Source organism: Cololabis saira, chromosome 23 (genome assembly GCF_033807715.1).
Source record: "Cololabis saira isolate AMF1-May2022 chromosome 23, fColSai1.1, whole genome shotgun sequence".
NCBI classification, from domain to species: Eukaryota; Metazoa; Chordata; class Actinopteri; order Beloniformes; family Belonidae; genus Cololabis; species Cololabis saira.
In genome coordinates, this window is record NC_084609.1 from 30,514,410 (window position 1) to 30,535,384 (window position 20,975).

Consider the following 20,975-nt stretch of genomic DNA (forward strand, 5'->3'; position numbering starts at 1 on the left):
ACAAGTGGGAGCCATCATCAGGAATGTCATAGAGAAACATGTCCAGCTCAAAGATGAACTCATCTATGATGGCTCCTGGAGGGTGGTATATGACCAGAATGTAAGCAGTGAAGGGCTTAGAGATCTTTACTGTGTGATATTCAAGTGATGAGCAATGGGACAGATGGATGTGAAAATCCACTTTTTGGACATTAGAAAGCCTGTACCACCTCCTCATCCAGAAGAGTGAGGATTTTGAGTGAATTCTGCATCTACGGATAGAGCAGCTGGTGTAACTGTGTTTTCTGGGCGGATCCAAGTCTCTGTCAGGGCTAGGACCTGAATGTCTGAGAGATGAAACACTGAACTGATGAACTCTGTTTTGTTAACTGCAGACTGACAGGTCCAGAGACCACAGGAAACAGATGTGGCAGACAAGTATAGCACGGGACAACACAGGTTTTGCGGATTGCGCTGCCTATGAGAGGCACGTCTTGGTCTGTACCCATATCTGACCAGGATGGTTTTGAGACACATTTTAGGCTACTTTGGTTGTAACTCTGCTTGGTGGACTCGCACAGGTAGAGTCACAGATCTTTACCCTATGTGGTCTTAACCCCAAGTGAGCAGTAACAACGCTGACGTCTCGCTGACGCTTCAGCGCCCCGAGTGTGGTGAAATACCAGAAGTCGACTTGGCTGCAATCGCTAGGCTAATTGCTAACTGGCTGAAACCGCCTCTTTCTGCTTCCCCCGAGCAGTTATAAAACAGTGGGTGTGGCCCGCGCCTACGACCTCAACTGTAGTCAAGCTATCTCCATGTAGTCCCTGTAGCAGCCTCTGGCCTTGGGTGAAGGTAGCTACTGTCTTCTACTTCATCCTTGGACCCTTCCGCACTAACCCAGAGCTGCTGTGGTCTCTCAGTGTACTTTATAGTAAAAGAAGCCATATTATCTGTAAAATATGAACCATTATGATCCGTTCGGTCTAACATCCATTACACTTCACCCACGTAGTCATCATGGATATGAAATCTAAACATTGAGACCAAAATGATTTTTGTACCAGACTGTAGTTATGTTTATTTTTCTGCTATAAATTTAAACATTTTTACATGGAGATAAACTCACTGTTGGATCTGGACCCTAGTGGTCAGTAGAGGAACTGCAGGTCTGGATCTGGACCCTAGTGGTCAGTAGAGGAAACTCAGTTCACATTCCAGACCCTAGTGGTCAGAGGAAGTACTGCAATTATTTTTATACTTACAAGACTCAACCTGTCCAGAACTTCACCCGTCTGTCAGGTGGGATCAGAGGTGGGTAGAGTAGCCAAAAATTGTACTCAAGTAAAAGTACTGTTACTTCAGAATAATATGACTCAAGTAGAAGTAAAAAGTAGTCATCCAAATAATTACTTGAGTAAAAGTAAAAAAGTACTTGGTGAAAAAACTACTCAAGTACTGAGTAACTGTTGAGTAACGTCTGATTTATTTTTTTAACACAACCATTCAAACAGATAAAAGTACAAAATAATCATCTTCAGGCAAATTAAATCAATAGAATAAATTAAAATTAATAAAAAATAGCTTAGATTAAAATAATCTTAAAGTAAATTCAAGTACTTTAATAAATAATAAAATAAATAAAATAATAACAGAATAAAAAAATAAATTAAGCACAAGTAGCACAAAATTTCCAGCCTTTGTACTTTTCTTTTTTAACCAGGCAGAACTAGAACAAACATGAACTCATAGAAACTCTGTGTGTGTTTGAGTCTGTGTAAATGTGACAAAACATGCAAAAACAAACATTTTTCCCAAAGAATCACCCAGTGATGTCATGAGATTGACGCATACGTGGATAAAAGGGATAAAAGAAAAGTAACAGCTCAACGTAGCCTAATGTAGCGGAGTAAGAGGAACAGTTTCTTCTTCACAAATCTACTCAAGTAAAAGTAAAAAGTATAGTGATTCAAAACTACTCCTAAAAGTACAACATTTCCCAAAACTTACTGAAGTAAATGTAACGGAGTAAATGTAACTTGTTACTACCCACCTCAGGTTCTGCATCCAGACCCTAGTGGTCAGAGGAAGTACTGCAATTATTTTTATACTTACAAGACTCAACCTGTCCAGAACTTCACCCGTCTGTCACGGTGTGATGAGGGGAGAAGCTACATTTAAACAGGAAAAGGTGGCCTGAATCTGCTGATCAACCATCATTCTGAAGATAAAATGATATAATTTACTCCCTTTCTCTTTCAGACAAGGCCGGGGGCTCCGGGGCCTCAGTGCCTGTCTCAAAGCCATGTCCTCAGATAACAGCAAAGTTCTCCTCACACCACGCCTGGCCAGGCGACTGGCTGCTGCAGTCACCTCTTCAGCCTCCTCTCCTGCGGAGTCGCGGAGCCCCTCCGAGTCTCCGTCCAAAGAGCCTCTGTCTGGGGGGGGCACCAGGGAGGGGAAGGAAGCGGCTGCCTCGGAGCAAAGTCAGCAGCCGTGCACGCCTCCCACCCGCTCACCCAGCATCAGTGCCTCTTCATCGTCATCCTCATCATCATCGCCTGCTCTGGAGCCCCCTGGGGACCTGCGCAGGGAGCCCCTGAACATCTACAACCTCAACGCCATCGTCAGAGACCAGGTACCCTCCTCTGCTGACCGCTAACCAGGGCTGGGCCATATGGACCAAACGTCATATCTCCATATTTTCTAGCTCAGGGGTCGGCAACCCAAAATGTTGAAAGAGCCATATTGGACCAAAAACACAAAAAACAAATATGTCTGGAGCCGCAAAAAATGAAAAGTCTTGTATCAGCCTTAGAATGAAGGCAACACATGCTGCATGTTTCTATATTAGTTAGAACTGGGGGAAGATTTTCTTTTCATTATGCACTTTGAGAAAAAAGTGGAAATTTCGAGAAAAAAGTCGAAATGTCAAGATTAATGTTGAAGTACAATCTTGAGACAAAAGTCGAAATGTCGAGAAAAAAGTCGAAATGTTGAGAAAAAAGTCGAGAAAAAAGTCGAAATGTTGAGAAAAAAGTCAAAATTTCGAGAAAAAAGTCAAAATTTCGAGAAAACTGTCAAAATTTCGAGATTAAAAAGGAAGAAAGGAAGAAAAAAGTAAGAAAAAAAGAGGAAAACTGAAGAATAAAGGGAACAAAAAAGAAGGAAAAAAGAAAAAAATAAGAAAAAAAGAGAAAAGAGAAAAAAAGGAAAAAAGAAGAAAAAAAGGAAAAAAGAAAAGAAGGAATAAAAAAGGTCAAACATTTTTGAAAAAGCTCCAGGAGCCACTAGGGCGGCTCTAGAGCCGCGGGTTGCCGACCCCTGTTCTAGCTGAATGGCGATACTCGATATATATCGATATTTTTTTCCGTGACATAATTGGGGTTTCCCCCAAAGCATTATAGCATAGCATCTCTGTTAGCTTCATTTTTTTCTGAGGCAAACCCTTAAAAAAACAGTCAGTTTTAATACAAAGCCTCGTGCCAAATGTCACACAGGTTCCTTTATTAACAGAGGTCTGCACAATATCAAAATGTATAAAACAAATGAAATAAAAATAAACTGCCTGCATATATAGAATAAAAATGCTTCTTGAATAAAATAAAACAAATATCCCTTTCCTGCATAACAATTAAATTAAAATACACTGTGCAATTAATACAATGTAGACAGTAACAGGCAGACTTTTCCACTGAGGTTGACAGTTGTGCAAATAACAAAACATTTGTGCAATTCTCAAATAAAACATGTAAACAGATATTGCATCTCTTTGAGCAAATCTCAAATAACAACTACAACAAATAACAAGTCAACTACTGTACATTTTACAGATTTTGTGCCAGGAAAACTGTCAGGTTTCAGCACACAAAGGTATTTTTCTGCCAGCGCGAGGGGTCAGCGTTGATGTACAATCATTTTGTCACAAAAAAAGCTATATCGATATAAACGATATTGTCTTGTACCATATCACGTTTGGACATATATCGATATATATTAAAATCTCGATATATCGCCCAGCCCTGCCGCTAACCATCTAGTTTCTTCAGAACCACAGTTCCTTGTCTGTTTGTCTTATGCTTCAGCTGTGCATTATTCTTCCTCTCTTTCCTTCTTTCCTCTTCATCATTCCTGCATTTGTTTCACACTTAAAGATGGAATCCTTCCTTTTAGGCCAAATTCCTTTTAGAGTGTTTTTTTTAGCTATCATTCCCCTCTCTGTCCATCTGAAGTACCTCCAGTTTGGATCCTCCCGTCTCTTGTGTCACCACCTCCTCTCCCCTCCATGTTTGTCCTCTCACCTGCCAGGTGAAGCACCTCCAGCGGGCGGTGGACAGGTCCTTGCAGTTGTCTAGACAGAGAGCTGCAGCCAGGGAGCTGGCGCCGCTGCTGGACAAGGACAAGGAGAGCTGCATGGAGGAGATCCTGAAGCTCAAGGCCTTACTGAGCACCAAGAGGGAGCAGATAGCTACTCTCAGAGTGGTGCTCAAGGCCAACAAACAGGTACGTCAGACGACAACATTCAGGGCTACTGCCTGTTGACATCAAAATATTGTTAATAATAATAATAATTAAAGCTGAAGCGATGAACGGACTCGCACTCATGGCCCCCGCCCCCCCTCGGGTTCCCCCCACATTCCTAGGTCAATAATACTATAAAAAGTGCCTTTGCTGTTCACATAAAACTCAACTTATCATAAGCATATCAGAAATGACACCACCCATGACTCTTTATGTCAAACCATTCAAAAGTTATTGCAGAAAATAGAACTATCACATATCGACCAATCAGAAGAAGGGGCGGAGCTAATTCATGCCAATGAATGTCAAGTACTCAAAACCGAGTAAGATGACACCACCCACGAGTCTTTATGTCAAACTATTCAAAAGTTATGGCAGAAAGTAGGAACTATAAATATGGACCAATCAGATGATTTTTGACGCTTTTTGGCGTCTATCGTCGCCACGGTAACGCTTTTGACTTAGAAAAGTAATGCGCATCGTTGCAGGATCAAGACACACATTTTGATGTATAACACACCTGGGTGCATGTTACGGTTCGGGCCGTATTAACTGCCGAAGGAATGGCATAAATTCCGCCAAAATTACATGATTAATTCAAAATGGCCGACTTCCTGTTTGGTTTCGGCCATGGCGCCAAGAGACTTTTCTTTAAGTTGTGACATGATACAGATGTGTACCGATTTTCGTGCATGTACGTCAAACCGTATTGTGGGCCTTGAGGCACAAAGTTTTCTAGGGGGCGCTGTTGAGCCGTTAGGCCACGCTCATTAATGCAAACCATTAAATATCAAATTTTTCGCCAGGCCTGGTTTGCGTGCAAAATTTGGCGACTTTTGGGGCACGTTTAGGGGGGCAAAAAGGCCCTCATTATGTCGGAAGAAAAATAAAAACGAGGAAAAAAATATAAACGAGAATATCTCCTACAGATACAATAGGGCCTTCGCACTGTAAGTGCTTGGGCCCTAATAATTCATTTTATTTAGAGGTGCCTTCCAGGTCACCCAAGGTCACCTTACAAGTGATACAAACACACATTTTATAATATATAGTTAATACAAAAAAAGCAGCAACAGACAGCATAAACAAAGTACATAGACCAAAAAAAATAGAACAAACTGGTGTAGTGTAGAGCACAGTGTCCAGTTAGAGTGAGTGAGTTTGAACAGGTGGGTTTTGCGTTGGGTTTTGAATGTTGTGATGGAGTCTGTCTGTTTTATGTGTGGGGGGAGGGAGTTCCAGAGTCTGGGTGCCGAGCAACTGAAGGCTCGGACACCCATGGGGCACCCATGGTGCAGAGCCGTGAAGTGGGAATGTTGAGAAGTCCAACCGAGGTTGAGCGGAGGGTGGGGAGGGGAGTGTATTCATGTAGGAGGTCCCAGAGGTCAGTGGGAGCTAGGTTGTGAAGGGCTTTGTAGGTGCGGAGGATGTTTTTGTAGATGACGCGGTAGTGGACTGGTAGTGGACTGGTAATGGACTGGGAGCCAGTGGAGTTGGCTAAGAAGGGGAGTGATGTGGTCAGATGACTTGGTGCGGGTGATGATCCGGGCGGCTGAGTTCTGAATGAGTTGCAATCGGTGAGGCCAGTGAGGAGGGCGTTGCAGTAATCAATACAGGATGTGACGAAAGAGTGGACCTGGATTTCAGTGCTGGACTGGGACAGTGCTGGACCGGGACAGTGCTGGACTGGGACAGTGCTGGACGGAGTCTGGAGATGTTGCAGAGGTGGAAGAATGCAGTCCGGGTGATGTTGTGAATATGAGGTGCAAATGAAAGGGTGCTGTCCGGGATAATGCCAATGCTTGACTTGAGGGGAGAAGGGTACCGGGAAGCCGGGTGGAGCAGGAGAGAGTTGTGACTTGGTGAGGGTGGATTTGGAGCCAATGAGAAGAGACTCAGTTTTATTGCCGTTGAGTTTTAGAAAATGTTTGCTCATCCAGGTATTGATGTCATCCAGACAGTTGGAGGAGATATAGATCTGTGTGTCATCGGCGTAGCTGTGGAAATGAACCCCATGGTGACGGAAGATTGAGCCCGAGGGTAGGAGGTAGATGGTGAAAAGAAGCAGACCCAATACTGGCTCAATACTGACACCCAATGTGACACCCGTGCACCCTGATGTGTGGTTCTTTAATTATACGAACTGTTTGACGTGGCTCCCAGAGGGGAGGCACGGGACTGACGGGACTTTGCTGCTGGATACATGATAGACTCCTGGAAGACGTGGAGGATCGTGGATCTGTCCCTACTGTCAGCCAAGGATGTTGAACATGTCTACATAATTGGATTCCTGATAAAAGGATTTCTGCTTTTTGGAGTTGGTGGTTACCCGGCACGTCGACAAATTCAGAAAACGTCGACAGCTATTCTGGCTCTTTCAAGGTGGCCTGGCGTGTCTGAAGGGATAAGCTGTGTGACCAACACTCAAGTGTGTTGGTCACACAAACGCTGTGTGAGCAAAATCGCAAACTGGATTCTTGAATAGAATCGCAGGCTAGCTGCAGTTTTGGAACTCATTAGCAGGATGGAAAAGACCTTGGTGAAGTCGGAAGCTCAGCTTGGTGGAAATTGACCACAGATTTGGCTGTTTGGAGTCACCATTGAGATGAAATAGAGAGACGGAAAATGACTGGAGTCGGCCTGACCCAAAACAACTTTTTATTGTTATGGAAATTAGGTGCCAGGCTGCTTGGCCTTGGCATGCTGGCTTATCTCAAATCTCCCTGGATGTTATGCTAACAACATTTCTGTCAACCAGAATTTATACTGAGGCTGGCTGATAACGCTCCATCACTATCAATTCAATTCAATTTTATTTATATAGCGTCTATTACAACAGAAGTTGTGTCTAGGATCTTTCCAGAGACCCAGAACATGACCCCTGAGCAATTATTACATAAACATAACATAAACAATTAATGTAAAACCCAAACCAAGCTATCAAGGACTATGGCTGAAATAAACTGGAGTTCACAGATTTGTGAACAGATGGATGGATGGATGGATTGAAAACAGAAAACTGTAAGACAGTATCATTAATGTTGGTTTAATGTGTTTGTTGTCTTAGACAGCAGAGGGGGCACTCTTAAACCTGAAGAGCAAGTACGACGCAGAGAAGTCCATGGTGACAGACACCATGACCAAGCTGAGGAATGAGCTAAAGGCCCTGAAGGAGGACGCCGCCACCTTCTCATCTCTGCGAGCCATGTTTGCCACCAGGTAGTAAAACAAGCACTCATAATCTGTGGAGGGGGGCTAACAAGGTGCTCACTGGAGCACACAGAAGCCTGCATGATCTGCCGGACCCAGAGATACAGTAAAATGGCTCTATACAACATGAGCTGGGATTCCATATGAGACCTTTCAAGATATAGGCTGGGATTTTGCAGTTAACACTGTCCACACAGTGGACACATATGGGACAAAATAGAGTTGCATTTAGTACTTTTGGCACATTTATGAAAATTATATAGAGCAGTGATTCTTAACCATAGGGCCGCGGCCCACACTTGGGCCGCGAGCGCATCTAGTGGGCCACCAAAAAAAATTCAGTTTTGTACGTGTGGGCCGCGAGGGCCGCAGGACTGCATAGCAACTGCCGACCAAATGAGGAGAAGAAGACACTCAGCTAGCTGTACGTGTAATAGTAAGAGAAATGGTGTGTATTTACAGAGAAAATCCTTCATTTTGCACAGAGTAGGTTTAGATCCGCCAGGATTAGGGATCGATTAATTGGGTCTGCGCCCAGAGCAAGCGAGCGCGGCCTGATCATTTATCCCGGCGCGTCCCCGCGGCCGGGGAGGTCGGCTGAGGCTGGCGCTCGGGCGGTGGGCTCCGTCGTTACTGCTGAAGGATGGTAGATGTAGATGCGTGGGCTGTCGTGTCTGCTGGAGTGGACTGTTCGGGCTTTCGAAAAAGCATCGGAAAGTAACTGCTGCAGCGCGACCAGAGAGCTGCGGTGTGGGCTGTGCCCGTCGCAGCTGATCAGGCTCGGATGAAACCCGACACACTGAGTCCTGACAACTTATTAATGTAAATAACTTAAAGTAAAATCAAACTAAGTTTTGTCCTCGCTGTATTTTTAAATATGCAACCCGGAATGGACAAATTCATCCTGTTCAGTCTTCCCACTGGGACAAAACCAGTGTCTCATACGTTCAGAGACCGTGGCGTTCAAAGTGCGAAAGTGAAACGCCACTGAAACAAAACACAAGTTTTTCATCAAACATATCCACTCAAGTCTGAACTGAAGTCACAGAAAAATAAACTGACCATCTTAAAACATCCTGCCCATGTTTGGGTCCAGATACAGCTGTGAAGCAGCTTTCTCCACAGTGAACATAATTAAAACTAAATATCGTTTCAGGCTCATCAATGAGCACCTCCACATGCATATGAGAACCTGACACCATCCAGCCCAGATTTAAAGTCCTGACAGGAGAAGTTAGAGCTCAGTTCTCTCACTGAACGACAGAAAGTGGGGGCATAAGATTATAAGAGGGGAAGAAAGAAAAACTGCAAAACTGTTAAATTGTTAAGATGTGTTTATAATTTAGTATAAAAATGTGTTGAGACAATTAACAAAGAAAAGGGGAAATTCAAACTGCTGGTAGAGAAATAAAATAAGATAGCATTTGAAAAATAAAACCTACTTTATTTTTAAGAGAAAAAAATATGTTTAATTCAAGTTAAACATGTTAATTGGCAAATATGTACTTTTTTTAATATAACAGTCAGATGCAGATGTTGATACAACTATGAGGCTACTTGAATATACACACACACACACACACATACATACATATATATTATGATGTTCTGGACCTTCGCTTGAGTAAATTTTCTCTAAATGGACCTCTTAAAGTTTTAGTTGAATACCCCTGCTATAGAGTGTTTATATTTAATGGGCCCCGGGCCACTCTGTACTGAAAAAGTTGGGCCCCAAGGTCAGAAAGGTTAAGAACCCCTGATATAGAGGGAATGCGCATGACGTCACAGATGCGACTTCACAGCGGGTTACGCCCACTGAGTGTCAGAAAGACTGAGTGGCAGAAAGACTGAGTGGCAGAAAGACTGAGTGGCAGCGTAGACTTTCAGTTTGAGCAACTGGAAAACATCTAAAATGGGAAAGAGCTGTTGTGGGATCGACTGTACTCATAGATTTAGCAAGAAATCTGAGTTATCGTTTTACAGACTGCCAAAAAATAAGCTTAAGAGAGACAAATGGATCGCTGCAATTCACAGAAACAACTGGATTCCAGGCACCGAAACGTGGATTTGTTCCCATTTTGTATCAGGTAATGTTGGATTTTTGGGTAGCTAACATTAAACGGTCAAATCATAAAGTTCGGTGTCCTCATCACTTTAATTTCTACAACAAATCCTGCCTTGAAGTCGGACCAAGCGTCAAGACTTTTGTAAGCCTTCAAGCTTTGCTTCGTGTATTTCCCCGGCGTAGAAATTAAGTACATATATGTAACCCAGGGCTATAGAGACCACTTCAGACGGACAACGACTGAATATAAAAATATAATCTTTATTTAGAAAATCTCTGGATAAAAACACAGGTACAAAAAACACGTTATCCCAAAATATATAATGTAACGCTAAAAGAGACAGGTTGGCACACAATCACAACATTTATCCTAAATGCCACTGTGGTGTTATGGCTTTAACCTAACCTGGTCCAAAGCAGTGACCACTCAGGACAACCCTGTATAAGACATTGAAACAAACACCATTAATCACCAGCGGGAGTCGATGAGCACCGCATCCCGCCCAACACACACCACAAAGACAGCTCACCAAAGTGTTGCAACACACAGAGTCAACGAACCCCGTCTCCCCACAGCGCGATGGATGGCACAGCGCGGGGCATCAGTTCACTACAAACCACATTCAAATGACCCATTACTCATAATAAAAAGGTAGTAAAAGTGAACATCAACCACCATACACAAGAGAGAACTTACATCTCTATTAAAGCTTGTGACTGCCGTCTGCCATGCGGTTTTGCACAATATATACAGGCAGTCTGCAGCGTGGAGCCGCTATTCACTGCATCCTCCCATTCCCGGGCTACAGCCGAATGCTCTGAGGCACTTTTTCTTAAAATGCAACTCTCCACTCTCTTTTATGAAGAGCAACCTGTCTGCCGCCGCCTTTATGGGAAATGTTTGTCCCAGCTGGCTCAACACCACCTGATTGCACACCTGGGTCAGAGACACGCCCCCCATCACCTGGCCACATATAAATATCAGGAAACTGGATTCGTGGCCAAATATTAATGTCCATGGATCACTGGTTCTTGGTAACTGTACCAAATATGAATGTCCATGGACCACTGGTTCTTGGTAACTGTACCAAATATTAATGTCCATGGACCACTGGTTCTTGGTAACTGTACCAAATATTAATGTCCATGGACCACTGGTTCTTGGTAAGTGTACCAAATATTAATGTCCATGGACCACTGGTTCTTGGTAACTGTACCAAATATTAATGTTCATGGACCACTGGTTCTTGGTAACTGTACCAAATATTAATGTCCATGGACCACTGGTTCTTGGTAACTGTACGGGTCACTGTCAAGTCCCACTGCCTTTAATTTAAGCCCATAATCGTCTGTTTTCCCGTCTTTTCCACTAGTTGCAGCCATTTTTGCTGATGTTTTGCCACTCAGTGTGAGTAAGTGGGCTGGTGCAGTGGGGAAGTGACGTCAATGCAGACCCTCTATACGTTACGTTGGTCAGATGTGAGCCACAAGTTCAGCTGAACTGAACTTGTGTTGCGCCATGATTTGTTGGGATTACATTGAGTGTTACAAGGGCTCGGCCCAAAGCGAAGAAAACACAGATTTGGTCCTTGTCTGGTGGACGTTCGGCAGCAGTAGTCCTCCAGAGTCAAGGCTAGGTCTGGGTCAACCATTTGTTGGTACTTGGGCTTTCACATTTACTACTGGACTTATAAAAATAGATAATCTTATTTCCACCTTTGGAAAGATACTAATAACTAATAAAATGTTACTGGTTAATGAACAAACTAAATCAAAATTTCTTTTGTCTGCATATATATAAATGGTTAATACCATGTTGGTAAAAACCTAAGGTATATATATATATATATATATATATATATATATATATATATATATATATATATATATATATATATATATATATATATATATATGCATTTTTCTTATATAATATATATAATATATATTTTAAGATATCACATATATTTATTTTGTGAATATATATATATATATATATATATATATATATATATATATATATATATATATATATATATATATATATATATATATATATATGCAATGTGCTTTGCAAACCAGGAAATGGATCATTTGGACTGTTATCAGTTAGAAGTCAGAAATTCAGGCCCTGTGATGGCTGTTTTTAGAGCAACATCTGATGCCTTCAAGACCAGATCTGATCCAGGAACGTCCATTAACTTTTCAGCTGTATGTGAATGTAAAATCCCATTCTGGACATTACAGACACATGACTGAGGAAAAAGAGGGTCTGACACTGGACTGATCTGTCTGCAGTCCTGGCCTCTCTTCAGGACAGGATGTTAAAGGATTTAGAGACAAAAAAATTAAATTATGACTTAGCCCAACATAGATATGTTTGCAGATAATTGCAGTAAGATGGAAATCACCACACACTCTTAACATCTCCCATTGGTATTTGACTTTTCTTGATATTATCAAGAAAACAGCCCAAATCCATAATGCAAAACAATAAAATATTTTATTTTAGTATATGGCAGCAAATCAAATTAAAGCCAAACTTGATAAAGACGACCTTGTTGCAGCTATCCTTGTCCAGTTTTGGATATTATTTTGTTTTGACTTTGTTTCATTTTGTCATTTTTTTTGTTTGTTTGTTTTTTATTGTTGTATTATATTTTTTTCTGTTTTCCTTATTATTATTTCCATCCATCCATCCATCCATTTTCCGCCGCTTATCCGGAACCGGGTCGCGGAGGCAGCAGTCTCAACAGGGATGCCCAGACTTCCTTCACCCCAGACACTTCCTCCAGCTCTTCCAAGGGGAGTCCGAGGCGTTCCCAGGCCAGCCGAGAGACATAGTCTCTCCAGGGTGTCCTGGGTCTTCCCCGGGGTCTCCTCCCGGTGGGACATGCCTGGATCACCTCCCTAGGGAGGAGGGACATGCCTGGAACACCTCCCTAGGGAGGAGGGACATGCTTGGAACTCCTCCCTAGGGAGGCGTCCAGGAGGATCAGATACAGATACAGGTGACCAAACTCCTCACCCTATCTCTAAGGGAGCGTCCAGCCACCCTGCGGAGGAAACTCATCTCGGCCGCTTGTATCCGCGATCTTATCATTTCGGTCACTACCCAAAGTTCATGACCATAGGTGAGGGTAGGTGCCTAGATTGACCGGTAAATCGAGAGCTTCACCTTTCGACTCAGCTCCTTCTTCACCACGACGGTCCGGTACACCGACCGCATAACTGCGGACGCTGCACCGATCTGTCTGTCAATCTCCCGCTCCATTGTTCCCTCACTCGTGAACAAGATCCCGAGATACTTGAACTCCTCAATCAATCAATCAATCAATCAATCAATCAATCTTTATTTATAAAGCCCTTTACAACACACAGGGTGACCAAAGTGCTTTCCATTAAAATCCACATTAAAACAAAACAATTTAAAAACAACATAATAAAACCATTAAAATTAAATTAAGAATATTTCACATCAATACTATGTATTAACTATGCCTCCTCCACCTGAGGCAGGACTTCTCCCCCCACCCAGAGAAGGCACGCCACCCTTTCCCGATGGAGAACCATGGCCTCTGTTTTGGAGGTGCTGATTCTCATCCCTGCTGCGTTGCCTTCGGCCGCAAACCGCCCCAGCACATGCTGAAGGTCCCGGTCCGATGAAGCCAACAGGACAACATCAACCGCAAAAAGCAGAGATGAAATCCTGTGGTTCCCAAACCGGATCCCCTCCGGCCCCTGGCTACGCCTAGAAACCCTGTCCATAAAAATTATGAACAGGACCGGTGACAAAGGGCAGCCCTGCCGGAGTCCAACATGCACCGGGAACAAGTCTGATCTACTGCCGGCAATGCGAACCAGACTCCTGCTCCGATCATACAGAGACCGGACAGCCCTTAATAGAGGGCCCCGGACCCCGTACTCACTGACCCCCCACAGAATGGCACGAGGGACACGGTTGACTACCATTTCCGGATCCACAAAGCACATGGTGACTGGTTGGGCAAATTCCCATGAACCCTTGAGCACCCTGCGGAGGGTATAGAGCTGGTCCAGTGTTCCACGACCGGGAAAAAAAAACGCATTGTTCCTCTGAATCCGTGGTTCAACCATCGGCTGTATTCTCCTCTCCAGTACCCTGGCATAGACTTTCCCGGGGAGGCTGAGAAGTGAGATCCCCCTATAGTTGGAGCACACTCTCCGGTCCCCCTTTTTAAACAGAGGGACCACCACCCCGGTTTGCCACTCCAGTGGTACTGTCCCCTTTCTCCATGCAATGGTGCAGAGGGGTGTCAACCAAGACAGCCCTACGACATCCAGAGACTTGAGGTAATCAGGGCGAATCAGTGACCTCGGCTTGGGTGATGGACGAGCACATCCATGAGTCCACACTCTCTGCTTCCTCAATGGATGGCATGTCAGTCGGTTGAGGCGATCCTCGAAGTATTCCTTCCAGCGTCCGACGATTCCCCAGTCGAGGTCCACAGCTCCCCACCCACACCATAAACAGAATTTCTTCGGGGCCGACCTAAAGTCTTCCTCCATGGCCTCCCCGAACTCCTCCCAGACCCGAGTTTTTGCCTCCAGGACTGCCCGAGCCGCGGCTCGCTTGGCCTGCCGGTACCCATCTACTGCGTCAGGAGTCCCACAGGCCAACATAGCCCGGTAGGACTCCTTCTTCAGTCTGATGGCATCCTGTACTTCCGGTGTCCACCACCGGGTTCTAGGATTGCCGCCACGACAGGCACCGGAGACCTTGCGACCACAACTTGGAGCCGCTGCGTCGACAATGGAGGCAGAGAACATGGTCCCCCCGCCTCCCCCGGGATCTGAGAGAAGTTCTCTCGGAGGTGGGAGTTGAAGATGTCCCTGACAGAGGGCTCAGCCAGACGTTCCCAACAGACCCTCACAATATATTTGGGTCTGCCCGGTCTGTCCAACCTTCTCCTCCGCCAGTGCATCCAACTCACCACCAGGTGGTGATCAGTTGACAGCTCAACCCCTCTCTTCACCCGAGTGTCCAAGACATGCGGCCGAAGGTCAGATGAAACAACAACAAAGTCGATCATTGACCTCCGGCCTAGGGTGTCCTGGTGCCACGTGCACTGATGGACACCCTTATGCTTGAACATGGTGTTCGTTATGGACAAACTGTGACTAGCACAGAAGTCCAAGAACAAAGCACTGTTCGGGTTCAGATCAGGGAGGCCGTTCCTCCCAATCGCGCCTCTCCAGGTATCACTGTCATTGCCCACGTGAGCGTTGAAGTCCCCCAGTAGAACAATGGAGTCCCCAGTTGGAGCACTATCCAGTACTCCTCCCAGGGACTCCAAGAAGGCCGAGTACTCCGCACTGCTTTTCCATTTCCCGACCCGAAGGCGCAGGGAAGCGGCCCTCTGGTTCACCGGGGTGAATTCCAACACATGGCGACTGAGCTGGGGGGCTATAAACAAGCCCACACCAGCCTGCCGCCTCTCACCCTGGGCAACTCCAGAGTAGTGGAGGGTCCAGCCCCTTTCAAGGAGCTGGGTTCCAGAGCCCAAGCTATGTGTAACATTTCAACTTTTTTCTCGAAATTGTATTTCAACATTAATCTCGACATTTCGACTTTTTTCTCGACATATTGACTTTTTCCTCGACATTTCGAAGTGCACAATAAAAAAAAATCTTCCCCTTTCAAAATTTTTTTTCCTGCATGGACCTGATACTCTTCCGTAAATATCTGAGTTCCGTACTGTGAGCAAAGAAATGACAGTCCAAATAAATTAAAGAATCACCGTGTTTTTCTTTTTCCCCTGCCTTTTTGATATTGTTCCAACTTCTCTGATATGGGGTTATACATTTTTATCCACATTAACTGTGCTTTCCTTAGACTCTTACTGATTTATTTTTTGCTTTTCCGACTTCTCTGCAGGTGTGACGAATACATGACACAGCTAGACGAGATGCAGCGGCAGCTGGCTGCAGCCGAGGACGAGAAGAAGACTCTGAACTCTCTCCTGCGCATGGCCATTCAGCAGAAACTGGCCCTCACCCAGCGCCTTGAGGACTTGGCTTTTGACCAAGAGCAGTCGCATCGCACCAGGGGGGGCAGGCTGACCCGCGCGAGGACCAGCACCCCCAAAGTAAGTTCCTCAGCCTCAGCTTCGGCCAGCCACCTAGCTCCGAGCTCCACGTCGTCGTCGGTGCCTGGCATCCTCCCCCCTTCCAACCTCACGAGTCCCATGTCGGTTTTTTTTGACGAATCCACCCCCCTCAGTGCAGCCGCTGCAGTTTTGGCCTCTGTTCTCACCTCTCCGACCTCGCAAAAACCCACTCGCAGTCCCTCATCACCGTCATTAGCCTCGCTGTCCGGCCCCGGGGCACCGGAGAGTCCTCCGTCTCTGGAGGCCCCGTCCTCTCCATCTACGCAGACCCCACCTTCCACCCCTCTGAGGCTGGCTCACTCCCAATGGACCCTTGGGTTGCGGACGTTTGTGGTTGAGCCCCACAGTTTCTCGCCGGCGCTGCCTCGTAGCTCATGTCTACCCAGACCCCACCCCTCAGACACCCCTCCCACCACCCGGCCCTCCCAGCCGGGATCTGCCCCTTCCTCCCCCTACCGTTCCTCGGTTCTCGGGCTTAGGCGCTCGGCTTGGACTCCGTCTCCCCGAACTCGACCCCTGTCCGGCATGACGCGCTCCTCCGTCCTCCACACTCCTTCCCCATCCCCGTCGTACTCCTCCGCCTTCTCCCACAGCTATTCCTCTTCCTACCACAGCTCCACTCCCACCTTCACCCCCTCCCCCTCTTACAACCATTCCAGCCACTACACCCCCCTCTACCCTAGGTACTACAGTTCCTACCGGCCCTGAGAATAACACTTAGCATAAATCCTTGTACCGTTCGCCCCCTCCTCTCCTCGTTGGGACTAAACCTGCGACTCCCATCATCCTTCTCTTCCGTGGCCTGAGAAAGAGGAGGCTCACAGAGAGGACACACTGGTTTCCTGTTTCCCACTTCCTGTTTCCTGTGCCTACGCCTTGGCCGATGGGTTGTGAATGTTCAGTGACTTTGCTCAGGGATTTGACAGAAGGAGCACAAGCGGCCCCGCCTTTCCTTTTAATCTGAGACTGCTGACCGGTCCACCCGAGGACGTCATCAGACTTCTTATTAAGAGTTTTTAGCATTTAGGTTCTTCAGGTTGAGACCACATGTGCATGAAGCAATTACCAACACCGTCATCGAGTGAACACTGCTACTGTTTCCTGAGAGTTATGACACATTAAATACTCTCCTCTATACTCAGTGTCTTATTCACATTGTCTAAAAGTATATAATTTACACAAAACACTAAAGCAGATACAGTCATATGCATAAGTTAAAGCCCTCTCTCCATATCTCGTAGGGTTATGTTTGTGTGTAATAAAAGTAAAATCCTCTGATCGGAGTGGTTCTTTACTATGAAACTGACATTGTTCACCATGCCATTATTTATTTATTTATTAACAAAGAAGTGAGTCCCCCTCAGTATTTCACCTGTCAACTGTCTTGATCAGCTGATCTTGTCTGGAGCACTCAGGTGTGTTCAAACATCACCAACAGGGAAAGACATCAGCAATGGTCTAAGAGAAGCAACTGTTATGCATCAGTCCCAAAGGGTTCTGAAATCCTTTCCAAACTATTAGGAGTTAAATGTTCTACAGTGACAAGATCTCCATCTCGGAGTCTACACGCATTGCAATGAGAAGAAGATCTAATCTGGACAAACCAACTGGAACCATGTCCTCTGGAGACATGAGACCAACGTGGACATGTCTGTTCTGGTTCAGATCCATGTTTGGAGGAAACCAGAATCACCTTGTACCCACTTTCAAGCACGGAGGTGGAGGGTGATGGTCTGGACCTGGACACCTGTCAGTCCCTGAGGGGACCATGAACTCCTCTGTAGACCAGAGTCCTCTAGAGACACTTGTGAGGACGTTTGACTGACAGATGAAGATCAGCTGAAACTGGATTATGAGACAGGAAATGATCCCAAACACAGCGGCAGATCTGCATCAGAATAATGAAAAATAAGTGTTGAGGTTCTGGAACGACCTGGTCCAAGTCTAGACCTGAACCTGGTCCAAGTCCAGACCTGGACCTGGTCCAAGTCCAGACCTGAAACTGGTCCAAGTCCAGTCCTGAAGCTGTTTTAGATTCTGTGATGGGACTGTCAAACAGCTGTGTAGAATTTGTCTGCAAGATGAAGGTCGGTTGAAACTGGGTCATGTGACAGGAAATGACCCCAAACACAGCAGCGGATCACGACACAGAATGAAGAAAAATGAAAAAATCCAGGTTCTGGATTTAAGAAAATGTCGTCTCTGAAAGTTGGATAAAGGTAGCGCTGCGGGGGGTCGGCGTTTCAATTGATGGCTGTTTTTCTAATAAGTGTAAGTCTTGTTACTCTCGTCTCTTCAAAACAAGAGAAAAAAGATGAACTAAAACATCTGGAGTCTGATATATTATTATGATTGCTGCTGTCAAGCAGCGGATGATCATTCCTGATTATTCAGAGGTAAAGTCCGGATGTAGTTATAAAGATAAAGTTAATGTTACAGGACAACTACATCCTATCAATGGGGACAAAAACAGCTGAAACTAGATGTTGGTGATGCTGCCAGAGACGTGGAAATTCCTAAAAGACGTTTCCATGACACTTTTGTGAATAAGTGGATTATCGGCTTGTCTAAAAAACCATTTCCTGGAAGCGTGAAGAGGTTTATTCGATATTCGGGAGTTTTTTAATTAGTGCCGTTTCCATGACCTAATGAAAGGTGATGTAATAAGGAAGAGTGTCAAAGGTGGATCTAAACACAGCTGAATCATTGGGATGCTGTAAGCATTTCTTTTCTTTTGGTGTAATTTTCTTAACTAAATAATGGCATGATGAAAAAAGCTCTGTGTTCATTATGGATTGTATTTGCCTAAATGTAAGACCCGCTATGACCAGATACATTCAAATACGTCTCATAACTCTCTGTACTTTTCCGCACAGCCTTCATTGAGGAGTGGTTGGAAGTTGAAGGGTTTGCTATATTTCAGATTAAGATGTAGAAAGCTCAAAGCTGGGATGATAAATGTCGTCCTTGTCAACGATGGGACTCAATGAAGGCACAAATGGGCCTAATGAGGTCACCTGGCCAGCAGTTTCCTAATCAAGACCACCGCTGTGTCCGAAATGCCATACTAAACAGTATATACTCAAAAAGTATACTTAAGTTCGGCACACTTTTGAGTTAATATCAGTAGTATGCATTAATTTGGACGTACTACTCAGAGCTACACGGCACTTCCTGCCGTTGGGAGGGGGTTGTTACCATGGTAACAACTCCTGTCACAGCAGCAGTAGCAGCACCGCTCCACTCTTTCCCGTTTATCCTGATAAATGTGATAAATGATGAACTCATCTGGTTAATATCTTATGGAAACCAAAGCGAAATCACACCTAATTACTCTCATTTGAATTGTAGAGTGATGATGGTTGTGCTGCTGCTGTAGTTTTGCTTGGTACCGCTAACGTTATCCTCCATTTTTGTTGGTTGCTAAGTATCTGCACAGCACCTAGCAACCAAACACTGCTGCATTGCATTGTGGGAAGTTTCTGCTTAGCTAGTGTCCATCAATCCATACTAATACATTTTTCCGGAATGAATATGGATATCGCCTACTATTGAGTACGTACTGTTTTGGACGTACTGTTTTTGCAAACTCATTAGGGTGGAAGTAGGGAATTTCGGACGCAGCTCAAGAGAGAATGAACTCTGTTGGTTTAAAGTAAAACCTTGAGGTTAGAGATCCTGAAGCCATCTGGGATGTTCTGAACAGCAGCTCCTGTATGGGTCGTCACTCAAAGCCTCTTCCTGTTGGGATCGGTGCTTTACCGGGGCAGAAGATTGTGGTCGGGAGTGTACCGGATATGTTTCATGAGGTTTATGTGTCTGGGTGACCAGGCCAGGAACCAGCTCTAGTCCTGGAGACATCGTCCTGGAAATGGAAGCGCTGCACTTGTTGCACTTTGTCTGACACACACGCACGCACGCACGCACGCACGCACGCACGCACGCACGCACGCACGCACGCACGCACGCACGCACGCACGCACGCACGCACGCACGCACGCACGCACGCACGCACGCACGCACGCACGCACGCACGCACGCACGCACGCACGCACACATCACATTTCCTTTTTAGAGCTAAAAAAATATGACGTATGTATGGAAGAGTATTAGGGCCAGGCAGGAGAAAAATAAAAATAATATTTTAGAGGAGGAAGATTTTTTTTTCATTATGCACTTTGAGAAAAAGGTCGAAATGTCGAGAAAAAAGTCGAAATTTCGAGAATAAAGTTGAAATAGCGAGAATAATGTTAAAGTACAATTTCGAGAAAAAAGTCGATATTTCGTGAATAAAATTGAAATGTTGAGAAAAAAGGCGAAATTTCGACTTTATTCTCGACATTTCGAGTTTTTTCTCGAAATGGCCCTAATACTCTTCCGTACGTATGACCCCTGTGTTAGCAGATGAAGCGTGGAAGTCATGTGACGTGGCGTTTCCTCTGAGGTGTGTCTCAACAGTCTGATCTGCTCTCTGCTCGTTTAGAATAATTAGGAACTATTGTTCCAATTAATAATGTCATGATTTTTCTCATCCATCTGTTTTTTAGTCACATGGGTGGAGCCTATCCAAGCTGTCATCAGGTGAGCAGCAGGCACACCTGGACAGGTCCAACATGGGCGGAAAAGTCAAAGAATTGATTACAGGACAGACATAAAACCCTGTTCAGATTGTGCTCACACTTGGCACATTATGATTCATTAAAGGTGACATATTTTCCTGACTTTCAAAGGGCTAAAACTGTCACTTCACCAGTTTTCAGGCCGAAATTGCAGGAAAGATCAGTTAAAACTGTTGATATTTCTTCCGCTGTATGAATTTCTGTTAAACCACAGATTTTTCATATTCAGACTCTAAACATAGATCAGCGCTGCCCGTCTTCTATCCCCGCCCACATTATGCCGCTTTTACACTAGCACCTACTCAGCTCTGCTCATCTCCTGGGGCCTCATCTATAAAGCTTGCTTGTGCACAAAAAGGGCTTGAAAGATGCGAAAGCCACCTTCTACGCAAAGGCTAGGATCTAAAAAGAAAAAACTAACCGAAAAATCTG

The 20,975-nt window shown here is 44.9% G+C and overlaps 1 protein-coding gene across 1 annotated transcript in view; it reads left to right on the plus strand.

The window, feature by feature from the left end:
• The window catches only part of LOC133424283 (protein bicaudal D homolog 1-like), a 60,251-nt gene extending 43,057 nt beyond the window's left edge, over positions 1 to 17,194 (plus strand). Inside the window, exons 8-11 of the mRNA XM_061714784.1 lie at positions 2,242 to 2,617; positions 4,288 to 4,482; positions 7,568 to 7,719; positions 15,693 to 17,194. Coding sequence (XP_061570768.1) covers positions 2,242 to 2,617; positions 4,288 to 4,482; positions 7,568 to 7,719; positions 15,693 to 16,632 — 1,663 coding nt within the window. The 3' untranslated portion in view covers positions 16,633 to 17,194. The remainder of the gene's footprint in view (positions 1 to 2,241; positions 2,618 to 4,287; positions 4,483 to 7,567; positions 7,720 to 15,692) is intronic.
• The last annotated feature ends 3,781 nt before the right edge of the window (positions 17,195 to 20,975 follow it).